We start from the raw sequence: 12,717 nt of genomic DNA on the forward strand, positions 1-12,717 counted from the left end.
ACCGTAAATTGTGAGGATGACACAGGTGGTGCATTTGTATCAAAGTAAGGACTTTTGTTGTAGTGTCAGTGTCTCAAACGACTGTGATTCAGATGGTGCATTGACAAAAATGTAAGGTCTTCTCTTTTAGAGTCTATGGCGACAAAGTCTGGGATGTCTCAGTGGGGTAAACCTTAACAACAAATGATGCTCGAGATGCAGACTCAGGGTCATCCCTGACAGTGAGTCAAAGAATACCTCCTTAACTATAGGTACTCAGGGTGCGGTGTTAACACCTTTTGTGACAGTGCTTCAGGTGACCACTGATGTCAATGTAAGGACTTTTGCTCACATGTCAATATCAACAGCGGAGATGATTAAGGTGGTGCATTGATATCAATGTAAGGGCTTGTCTTGTAGCATCAATGCTGACACAGAGTCTGGTATTTCTGTGAGTCAGTGGGGTGAAACTTTAATAATAGGGGCGCTTGAGATGCCTCAACAGCAGTGAGTTCCTTCACGGCAATGGGCGATGGTGAGTCAGTGGGAACCTTTATATCAATGGGGTGTTAGAGCTGCAGTCTCAGCATCTTTGTCAATTGTTAGTGAATAGATGATTGTGTTACCATAATGGAAATCCAGGTATAGTTTCAGCTCAATCAGTATGTAATCGTTTCTTAAAGGCTAGAATTTGAAACTGAAAATGTTTAAAATGTAACTAGTAATTTTTACCAAGGCTGTCTATCCTTTTTTTTTAAAGTTACAAACGTTTTTTCAGTTTTTTAGTTTCATTTTATTTATTGTAAAACATTGAACTACCCAAGAGAACAGTAGAGTGCTTCACATAGGCCACAGAATGAGCTGTGCGGGTGGTAGGCGAGTAACTGCGTAAGAAACTGGGGACATCAAGGTCTTAGTGTCAGCCATTGAAGTGTACAATTACATAGACGTACAGTAGAACATCCTCAACTGTCTATAGATTCCGGCAAGAGTGGTGAGTGAGAGGGGGAGGTTGGTTGAGAACTGGAGTGTCTTGTCTTCTTTCCAAGAGGGGAGGGTTTTGTGTCTGGAAGAGGACGAGATCATCACAAAGGGATTGGGCAGAGGATCAAATGCTTGTTTCTGTGTCTTCTCATTTTTCTTCTCTTTCTCCAGTACTATTAGGTTTGTGGTACTGGTGGCAAACGCACCACCTGAGAAGGCTAGTTTTGCATCCTTGCAGTCAGACTTGTTGGTGTGACTAGCCTTCTAAACGATGCAACGTGACCTTGTGGCAGGGTTGAAATGCTCACCAGTGACCAGGCAGGTAGCTGCAGAAAAGGTAGTGTGAGATGATTCAGGGTGGATTTCAGAGGCCTACACCATAACAAAAAAACTTGTATGGCAGGGAAAAAGCTCAGGTGAAGTGTAAGAGTCTGCCTGACACTTTTTTTTACATGCCCTGTGAAGTAGAATCACTGGTAGAACTTTGCACCAGTGACGAGGCTGAAGGTAACGCTGCTAAATTTCACAAAGTCAAGCAAGTCTTCAATGCATTGCTTATATCTCTCCCAGTTGATGATAATAAACTTACACTTGGTAAGACTTAGCTTCAGCTAGACGGCTAACATTGAGGATGGGGTGGTGTCTAAGCACCGTCAATGGTTTATATTTTGATTTGCTGGTGACATCTTCACGTGCGTTTGCTGCATAGGCAGCATGTTGGTGTAGCGGGATCTGTTTTTACCCAGTAGGAACGCATGTAGAGAGTAAAGATGTGCCTATTGGTTGAGTGGATAAATCCATCCACTGCAGAGACCTGTGTTTGGTTCCATGGCCACAGGTTTGAATCACAGAACGACAACTGAGTCGTTTATTCTTCAAGGGCAGTAAAATAAATACCATCGACTAAGATAGCAATAAACACCTCTTAATTGTGTAAACAAAGAGATGCCTTCAGGGTGGCCATGTGTTCTACAAAGGCGCCTGTTATGTTCTTGAATTGAGTCAACTGGAATTTGTTGAGGGGCAAAGGGGCTCTGGAACATTGAGTTGGATGTGTTCATATTTTTTCATCAGAAAGGGGGAGCACTAGTCAAGGGCTGTATTAAAGATGCCTATGTGAGTAGAGGTGGTCTAACGTAGAATTTGGTTATTGACGGTGTTGCAGACACCTAAAAGGTTCAGAGTTGACAGTTACATTTATTTGTGACTTGGAGGCTCATCGACAACTTGCAGTGCTGGTGTTCAGGTTCTCTGGTGGGAGATGAGCTCAGATTGAAAGGCTTGAAGGAGATCCTGGCGTTTCAGTGCCACGGCTCTCTCAGGGCGGATGAGAAGGTGTCACTGAGGTCTGGGTATTGTACAATAGCAGATGGAGAATTGAGAGGAGAGTGGGAAGTGCTCACGTGGCTTTGAGAGATGGAAGGATGCTGAACAGGTTGTCAGCATGGAAGGGTGGAAGGATTGCTGACTGGCTTTGGAGAGGGGCGAGGGCAGGTGTGTTGTATCTCTTTCAAGGCCAGTTTTGTAGAGGATGAAGTTTATTTTGTTTTAGGACTAAATTGGTAATGTTCGTGAATGTTTAGTGAAACGGGTCATATTGGGTGATGAAAGTGTGTTGCCGCACTGTTTGACTGACTTCAATAATGCTCTGCTTTTGCTGATGGCTTCCAAATGTTTGGGGTTCCGGCTTCTACATGGTCACTGAAGAGGAGCCGGGCGGAATCCAGCTAATAGCAGCGTTTAGGGTCTCAGCTTCGCTATTGTCACTGGAGTCGGGAGGTGCTCTTGTAAACAGTGTAGAATTATTTTATTTTATTTGGTTCTTATAGAGAGCTGCTCAACTCGGAGAAGAGTGACTGCACTTTCAGAAAGCAAAACAATTTATGCAAGGGGGGTGTTCCTCCATTGGGGGGCTAAGAAAATGGCACAAATAAATCAAAAGGCTCCAAGCAGTGTTAAAAGGAGGCACACCTTGGTTTACATGGTTTACAATGGGATTCAATGGGCTTTGCAGGATTAGTGTCAAAGTCTTTTACGCTAATCTTGCAAAGGTCCGAACTAGCATCAAAAATTCTGATGCTAGTTCCCTGACTACCTCCAAGGTGCACTGTTTATTAAATATGGTGCACACGTAGTGGCGTTAGGGGGGTGCTAAGGGGTGCAAGAGAAGTGGCGCTGCACTGGGTGCAGCAACCCTTTTCTTAAATCAGGACCCAAGAGTTTTAGACGGGAGGTGGGAAGAAAAGTGGGTAGAAAAGTGGGTAGACAGAGACAGGCACATTTAGTAGTAGCTTTAATGTGAGTAGCGAGGCTACGTTTAGAGTCAAGAATAGTAGCTAGAGAATTCAATGATGAGACGGCTTTGAGGGTTCTGCTCATTATCCTTGGTTTTTCAAGCCACTGTGGTGGTATTGCAATGTTCAGCTTAGAGGAGAAAATGATAAATTCCCTTTTATGTGCTGTAAGTTTCAGTTTCATGTGGCACATCTAGCTTTACATACCCTCTTTGTACTGTAACATGTTCTGGAGGTTATAAGGTGCATTCCATCCTTACGAAGATGTTGGTGCCATCCGCGTATTGGTGGGAGGCAAGTTTGTGTTTCTGCAGAAGTTCCACCAGTGGTTCAACATACAGGTGAGAGGACTGGAGCTAGTAGACCTCAAAGGATGATGCAATGGGGGCAAAGGCATAGTTTGAAATCCTTGCTTGTTGTATACACTTTAAGAGATATGAACAAAACCGGCTAGTACAGTGCCTTTACAATTCAGCAGTTTTGAAGAAGTAAAAGGAGGATGCCCTGATCAATGGTCTATGGTGTCAAAAGTGGAGGACCATTTAAGTGCAACTAGTAGACAGGATTTGTTATTGTCAAGAGTTTAGAGAGAGTCATCGACAATCATAAGAAGGCTGGCTATGGTGCTGTGGTTTGGTCACAGCTCAGACTGGAATGTGCCCAATGATAATGCTCTCGATGATTTGATTGTTCAGTTGCAATGATATGAATTTTGCCAGATTTTCGCGATAAATTAAAGTTTAGTGATAGGTCTAACATTCTGCTTTCAATGGGTGTGCCATTTTGTTTATGAGAGGTTGATTATGTCCAATTTTTAAGGCACCTGGTACTTCTCCTGCTTGAAGTGAGTCATTAATGCTTTGAATCTTGTGAAGTGCTAAGGTGGGTTAGAATTTCTTGACTCTGAATGCCAAAATGGAATTATTCGCCTAGTAAGATATGATGGGGCAAAAGAGGTTTATTCACATCATAGTTTTCTGAAACGTGAATGTGGGAAGGGGTAGAGTGAGAAACATTCTGGTGCTATAGAGGTTGTATAGCTCTTCTCTCAGTGAAACAATGTTGTTGCCTAACTAGCAATTTTCTCGCATCTGGACTTGGGCATTAGGTAAGCCAAAGAAGAGGACTGTTTTCTGAAACTGGAACGATTCCCAGGGAGACCTTCTGGATTGAGTAAGGTTTGTTCTAAAGTGAAGTCTCCTAGCTTTAAAGAGGAACGCGTTGTTCTCGGAAACTTAAGGCTTTGAGCTGAGCAAGCATGGTCCTCTACAAATAGTTCTTCCATTTACACTTAGTCGCTCTTACCACGTGTCTGTTTTTCATTGAGTTGGCTTAAGTATCTGTGGGAGGGTTTCTTTGATGATTTATCCTTAGACATTGAGGGCCTTTAGATTTTTAGGATGTCAATAAGATTCTTATTATAATTTTGACCAATAGAAATGAGGTTCTGGGTTGGAGTAGTGAAGTATCTGACACTGTAAGCATCTCTTGGAAGGACAATGTGTCTAAGTTTCTTAAGTCTGTTGTTTGTTACTAAGCTTTTATTCTTGAGAAAAGCAGATGGAGGTAGGGGGTGGGGTAGATGAAAAGGCTAGTGGTAAGTGGTCTGACCAGTTCATGGGAAGAGGATTCGATAATTGCACCAATTTGTTTTTGGCGATGATGGGGTCAGTGATGGAGTCATTGTTGTCTGTGTTGGAGGTGGAATATTGGGAACGAGCTTCATAAGATAAGACAGATTTCAACTAGTTCATGGCTCTGTTACTGTGTTTATTCAAGGGGATGTTGAAGTTATGTTAATTGAGAAGCTGGCCGCTCATGAATTCAATGAGGTCTTCATCAAAAGACTTATTGTTTCTATGCGGATGATAAATGAGACTGATGGTGCAAGGAACATCTTGTGTCTGAATGAGCTGGCAATTTAGATGATTTTTGTAAATGAGGACAACTCCACCACATGTTTAAAGTGTATTTCCTTGCGGAGGATATTGAGGCCTGGAGGAAGAAGGTTGTCCTTGACAGGTTGCAAAGTTGAGTTCAACCACGTTTCAGTAAAAGCTAAAAGTTTCAGATCTTTTGAACGAAGAAAAGCTTGCAGTGTTAGCAGTGGTGGATCTCCAGCTCATTAGGGCACAGTTTGGTGATTTGAGTAAATGTGTATAATGTTATGAGAAAAAATTATTATAGTGATGAGGTTGCCTAGACATGCTGATTTATGGTTAATACTGTGTTGTCTGGTCCTACAAAAGGGTAGAATTTGTTGAGCAGGTTATGGAGGAGATATGGGGAGGTTGGTACCAGCATCAAATGGGAAAATTAATAGGAGAATCATAGGTAGTGAGGAGGTTGGGAGCGGAGACTCAGATATGAGTATAGATAGCAAGGTTTTGAAGGGGTAGAGTAGATGAGCCACAGCCATAAGATTGGCTATTTGTTGTTCTACCCTGCAGATGTTGTTGGGTAGAAGATTTATTTAGATTTTACAGATTCATCTAACTGGAGAATCAAGATAGCTTGAGGATTGTTTGGAGAGGAGCTAGAGTGGTGAGGAGGTGGGGCAATTAAGTCATACTAACAAAGAGGTGGGCAAATGAGTGTTGTTCAGTGTAAATACTCCCGATGAGTCAAGAGACACAATAGGAGGAGGAATTAGAGATTTAAGAGTGCAGACTTGTTGTTTGTTCACACTGATCCAAAGTGGGGGTTCCCAGCTAAGAGTGGGAAATTGGAGTTCTAGCCTTAGCATCCTCATTCAGTTTGAGTAATAAGGCACCTAGCCATCGCTGTGTTTAAAGCATATGTTTTGCCATGCTCACTCAGTGTACAATTTCTGCTCACTAGATGCAAGTGTCATCACTCTCTCCCCTTTGGTCCTTGCAGGTAATGCCCGTCAGTACGCCCCCAGTCTGAAGGTAAAGTTCTCAGCAGACACCTATGCCCTGGCCGGGCAGACACTGACCCTGGAGTGTTTCGCTTTCGGAAAGTAAGTATATGAGATATAACAACGTAATTTAAGATACATGTACAGAAAGGATCACAAGTTTCTGATCATTAATCAATTGCTGGTCGCTTCTCTAATGCCAACCATCCCAGGCCACTCAAAAACGTTTTTTGAGCATTAGCTGATATCAGGCTATTCCAGAAAAGGAGTCTTTCAGTGCCACCTTAGGAAACATATCTTGAGCAGAATCAGGAATATTTACGAGAGGCTTGCGCCACCGAAGCATCACTTTCTTTGGTTATCCAGCTGCGCAAGCCTCTCAGGTATATCGATGAGGCCACGAAAAGCCACTTTGCATGGCTTTTCATTGCCTCATAGATATGAAGTAATGCAAAGCAGCACAAGTCACTGTATTGCCTTACTCTGCACCAAGGGTACATTCCTTGGGTTTTGCAGTGGGTTTTCCCATGAAACATCCAAGACATTTGATGCTGCCCCAGATTTAATTAATGATGTAAATCAGGGGCAGTGCCAAAACCTTGCGCCTGGCCAGGGGTGGTGTGACAAGGAGAAATATACAACACCTACTGGGGTTGTTTTTGTGAAGGAAGGTACTCCTTCCTGCACAAAAACAATCCTTCATGCAATGCAGACACCCTTGCACCATGGTGCAAGGGTGCCCGTGTTAGCGCTAGGCAGCAAATTGTGCGTTGGCGCAGGGGTAAAGGGCAAGAATGCTCCATATTTCATAAATATGGTGCATTCCTAACCTTTCACATTGGTGTAGGGCAGCGCACCGAGAAGACTTGCGGCGCTGCCTAACGCCAATTGCCCATAAATATGGGCCTCAGATTATAAGCATCAATCATGGTCATCTCAAGTTTTTTTGTGGTCCCTCAAGTTACATCTTATAACTTTATGCCCATTTTTTCTGCAGGCATAAAGCGTTCACCCCATTTCCTTATTGATAAAAATATAGAACTGATTTAATGGTGTGCTTAATAAAAATCTAAAATAAAAGCTTATACATATGATTTGAATCGATGCACCTACAAGTGATGCTGAAATGAATGAGTAAAGAGACAAATCAGTGTGTGGTGTGCACTTTAACATTAATCTATATTGTTACTGCGTATGGGGTATATTTGCCAAGTGAACCACATACGAGTGAGCATTTTGCTTGCGGTGCACTTCAGCTGCCGGTTTTGTCAGATAAGAAAAATGAGGCACCGCGGAGTAAAGTGATTTGCAATGATCGAATAGCTGTGAGTTCAGGACCGGTCTCCTGGCTCCACAGTCTGCACGGAACCACATCTCCTCCCGTCTGTGCGCAGTATTTGATGCTCTCTTGTTTCCCCGGAGCTAGCTTATAGTATTCTTATAGTATTCTGTTTCAGAGGTCGGTATGAAGTAGCTCTCACATCTACTTTGAAGGCAGATTGCACCACATGATATTATTTATGCGGTGTTATACTGTTGTGATGTATATAAAATAATGCTTGTGGAAAATACGCTTAGGTTTTAGAAGTGTGTAAAAGAAATGATGTCAGCAATAATTTTAATTTTGTAATGAACTTTGAAAACATGTTATATGTATTGTAATTGTACTCATGTTTCCTTTTCTTTAGCATACAACTATATGTAGCTCTACATATTAACCTACAAAATATTGATTTCACAATAACAAATACCGCCACACTGTCATGGTAAAGAGAAGTAATAATTTACTATTCTTAACTGCACACCTCTTTACCTCCATGCTGTAGTGGTAGCTGATAGTGTGAAGTCAATAATGTTGTGAGTCAATAATTCAACCACAATACAGCCAACCCTCCTGTTATTCTGTCATTGGAACACTTAGAATGAAAAATATTGCATTAACTGACAGAGCACACAAAATACATGAAATATCCTCCTAAAACACTATTATCCCCTGTCACATGTGTTCAGGCCAACAGTACAAAGAATGAAAGCAAAGCTTCCCAAACATAAAAGATTAGAAGCTAACACATTTTGGGTCATTTGTGGCAACAACGTCAGGGCATGGGTGTTCTTGAATATTTCATGTTTAAAATAAAAAAATGCCAATAAATGTCTCTCAATTGAGTGATAGAATTGCATGTACTTACTTGAGACTCTGAGAAATGTTAAAAAATATACAATTTTCATTTTGAAGACGTTATCATAATGTTCCACACCATTTGTTGCGGTTTGCATAGTGTGATGGCTCGTGCTTTGGCTCTTAGAGGCCAGCCAGACCTGTGGCTCAACTCTCCCTCAAGACTGTCCATGTCCTCCCTGGAAATATTATGCCCTAGCTCAAAACTCAAAAGCAAGTTGAACCAATCGCCTAACACATGTGGCACCTAAAGGGTCCTGATTGATAATGGGCATAGGGCCGACTTTTGGGCGGTGCGAGCGGTGCGACCGCACCGGGCACTGCCCTCAGGGTGGCGCTGTGTTTAGCAGTAACTTCCGAAACTTGTGTTTTAAAGGCACCTGCTGAAAATTTCCTTGTGCGTTTAGCCTTCAAGAAACAATCAAAATGTCAAGATACCCCTTGTGATTAATATTCCTGCCAGAGAGAGAGAGAGAGAGAGAGAGAGAGATGGGAGTTTTTCCTAGTGGCAGCTTTGACTCAACATAAAGTAGCATAGAGGGTTAATATGCCTGCTGCAAAAAACAGAACTATGGGGCATATTTAAGAAAAGTGGCGCTGCACATAGTGCAGCGCCACTTTTCTTGCACCCCTTAGCGCACCCCTAACGCCACCATGTGTGCGTCATATTTAATATACGGTGCACCATGGCAGTAGTTAAGGGACTAGCGTCTGAATCTTTTACGCTACTCCGGCGCTTTGCAGGTTTAGCACCACAAATTTTGACGCTAATCTTGTAAAGCACCCAGAGGCCCATTGTAACCAATGGAAGCCTCTTTTTAATGCCTGCTCTGAGCAGGCGTTAAAAGTGCCGGAAAAAAATTACGCACAGAAATCTAACAGATTTCTTTGCGTCTCATTTTTTTGGCCCCCCTAATGGGGGGATGCCCCCTTAGCATACATTATGCCTGGCGCAGGCATAATGTAGCGCAAAGGGCTACAAAGTGGCACAATGCATGCATTGCGCCTCTTTGTAAATATGGCGCAGCATTTTTGCCCTTCTAACCCCATATTAGTGTGAAAAAATGACACTAATGTGGCATTAGAATGGCACTAAGGGCCCTCAAATATGCCCCTATAGCAGTGCTTAATTTGTGCTTGTTGTTTCCGGTGCGCAGCACCAGCACTTATTTTTGAGGGCCAGCACTTATTTTTCTGCCTCAAGCATTTACTGCGAGAAAAAGACACATATGGGAAAGACGGAGGAAGAGAAAAACGAAGAAGTGTCACAATGGGAAAAAACAGAAATCCACAAGCGTGAGCTGGGGCAGGGAGTGCCTGTAAATGGATTGAAGAGGCCCGAGATAGCTTCAGGGTTACGCTGCCTCTGTATTACGCGTTTACACATTTGATTGCAGCAGCCGCGTGTTTAAGAGGAGGGCTTTGGGCACCGGCACCTTTTTATTTAAAAATTAAGCACTGCCCTGTGGGGGATATTTGAAAAAAGTGGCGCTGCACACAGTGCTACACCACTTTTCTTGCTCCCTTTAGCACCCCCCTAACACCACCATGTGTGCGTCATATTTAAAATACGGTGCACCATGGCAGTAGTTAGGGGACTAGCATGAGAATTTTTTATGCTAGTCCGGCGCTTTGCAGGATTAACATCAAAATGTTGGCGCTTATCCTTCAAAGCACACAGAGGCCCACTGTAACTAATGGAAGCCTCCTTTTAAGGCCTGCTCTGAGCAGGAGTTATAAGTGCTGGAAAAAAATGAAGCAAAGAAATCTGTCAGATTTCTTTGTGCCATTTTTTTTTCCCCCCCTTGCGATTGGGTGCCCCCTTTGCATATATTATGCCTGGCGCAGGCATAATGTAGCGCAAAGGGTTACAAAGTGGCGCAATGCCTGCATTGCACCACTTTGTAAATATGGTGCAGCATTTTTGGCCTTTTAACGCCACGTTAGCTTTAAAAAAGTACACTAATGTGGCGTTAGAATGGCATTAGGGGCTCTTAAACATGCTCTATGGGGCATATTTGTAAAAAGTGGAGCTGCACAGAGTGCTGCACCACTTTTCTTGTGCCCCTTAGCGCTCCCCTAACACCACCATGTGTGCGCTGTACTTAAAATACAGCACAACATGGCAGTAGTTAGGGGACTGGTGTCAGAATTCTTTACGCTAGCCCAGCGCTTTGCAGGATTATCGTAAAAAATGTTGATGCTAATCCTGCAAAGCACCCAGAAGCCCACTGTAACCAACAGACGCCTCCTTTTAATGCCTGCTCTGAGCAGGCGTTAAAAGGATAAAAATGAAGCAAACAAATCTGTCTGATTTCTTTGCAACATTTTTTTGGCTCTCCCTAACAGGGGAATGCCGCCTTTGCATACATTATGCCTGGCGCAGAAATAATGGTGTGCAAAGGGATAGAAAGTGGCGCAATGCATGCATTGTGCCACTTTGTAAATATGGCACAGCGTTTTTAGCCTTCCAACGCCACATTAGTGTAAAGAAAATGACGCTAATGTGACATTAGAATGGCGCTAGTGGCTCTTGAATATGCCCCTATATTTAATGTGGCTAGCTGACTGGATTAGTAAAGCCAGCCTTTACAAGTGCTTTAAAACACATGAATGTATGTGAAAGGGGAACGATGGAGAGATGAGGGGCACATTTGCTGGGTGGTAAGGAGTGAAACCGAGGAGGAGGTCATGGGGTGCCACAATAAACTGTCACACAGGGCGCCACCAGTCCTAAAGCCGGCCCTGAATGGGCATTGAGGAACTGTAGAGTGATCAGACATCCCGGATTTCCCCAGAGAGTCCTGTTTTTTTCATGGTCTGCCCCAGCTTACTAACAATTTCAATTAAAATTAATAAATGTCCCGGCTTTGGGAAGAGGGTCGGTGAGTGAGCACATTAAATTTAATATAGGGAACAGGCTCACAGTTACTACAGCCCTGTCCTGTTACCTCACCCAGGCAAAAAAGTTAATTGTTTTACAGTTGTTTAAAAGACTTTTCTTTGGTGCTGCAATGTCTCCAATGCACAGCGCAGCACATTGTAAGGAGGGGCACATCAGCCTCAAAGAAGACCCTCAGCTGGTGCCCAAGCTTTCCCACTAGCTTCTGTGCAACTTGTGGAGGAGAGGGCCTATTTAATGAAAACACTTAATTTGCACTATTTTCATTTGAAATGTGAGATAAGTTGCCAAAACTTTAATGCTGTACCACGTTTCAGAAATAAACAATGTTATATTTCCTTTTTGGTTTCATACTGTTGCAAAGACAAACATTTTTATAAGCCCTTGTGTATCTCTCCATCATCTTCCCTTCTGTCTTGTTGGCTCATATGCACTCTTATCAAGTCATAGTTTTATAATTTGCTTTCTGGCACTTTCAGTTCTGCTTTTACCTTTTTAGATGCAAAACTAGAAGTTTCAGAATGCGACAAGACTGAAGGAGCTACACATGGGGCAACTTGAGATCTCTGGTGATGCTTAGTGAAATGGAACAAAGGATGCAATCTCTTGAATACTGAACTTGTTTGTCTTGCTAAAATATAGCTTGTCTCATAGGATTGTGGGATGTGTCTCTCTATGGCAGTCACCATGGTTACAGTGACCAGGCACCCTAGATTTGCCGGGAGAGTCCTGTTTTTTCACCATCTGTTTCTGTGAATTTCGGTATATTTACCTTGCCCCAGTTTTCAGAGACAGTTGACTAAACATAGAGGGGGTGCGTATTTGTGTACTCTGAAGCAGAATTAATTATTAGGCCTTATCAGAAAGCAAATTAGTTAATACTGATTGTACCATGAAAGTTGCATTTAATTCCCCATAGTGCCACACCGCCTTTCTTTCATTTGTTGGTCACTGTTATCAATTAAGTCCTTCGGTGCCCCTCAGCTAACGCAAATTTATAACGCTGTGTCTATGTTTGTGGACTGACCCGAATCTGGTAACACTAAGGACATGCTATGATGCTGGCTTTTTACAATTGCGTCTCTAAGAGACTCTCATACTTCTATCTATGGCTGTTTTTTTACCAGCATGGCCAGCATATTTTAAGTTCTCTCGATGATCCCCGACTGACAAAGAAAGTAAACAAAGACAGAAAAGCCATGCTAAAAAAATGAATACATGCGTTTGTTGATGTAAAGTTCTATTTAAGTAAAGTTTCATGAATGCAGAATCTTAAAACAGTGAAGAATGGCCGGTATTTTGTCATTGGAAACACCTCACAAACCATCCCCCTGTTAAACATTACTCCAGAGAGACCGACACTCATTAAATAAATGCCTGGGACAAAAACCTCAAAACCCAGAATTTTGATAGAGTCTTGTATTACAATAAATCTGCATTCTCCTTAAGTAAGGAGCCACCTCGAACAGCAGACCGTTCACTAACGGCAACTCTATAG

General features: G+C 42.6%; 1 protein-coding gene across 2 annotated transcripts in view; it reads left to right on the forward strand.

The window, feature by feature from the left end:
- The window catches only part of CNTN2 (contactin 2), a 184,647-nt gene that overhangs the window by 92,548 nt on the left and 79,382 nt on the right, over window positions 1-12,717 (forward strand). For both annotated transcript variants that reach the window (XM_069238524.1, XM_069238523.1), the window contains exon 7: window positions 6,138-6,240. In XM_069238524.1, the coding sequence (XP_069094625.1) occupies window positions 6,138-6,240 (103 nt within the window). The remainder of the gene's footprint in view (window positions 1-6,137; window positions 6,241-12,717) is intronic.

The sequence above is a fragment of the Pleurodeles waltl genome, chromosome 6 (assembly GCF_031143425.1).
Source record: "Pleurodeles waltl isolate 20211129_DDA chromosome 6, aPleWal1.hap1.20221129, whole genome shotgun sequence".
NCBI lineage: Eukaryota > Metazoa > Chordata > Amphibia > Caudata > Salamandridae > Pleurodeles > Pleurodeles waltl.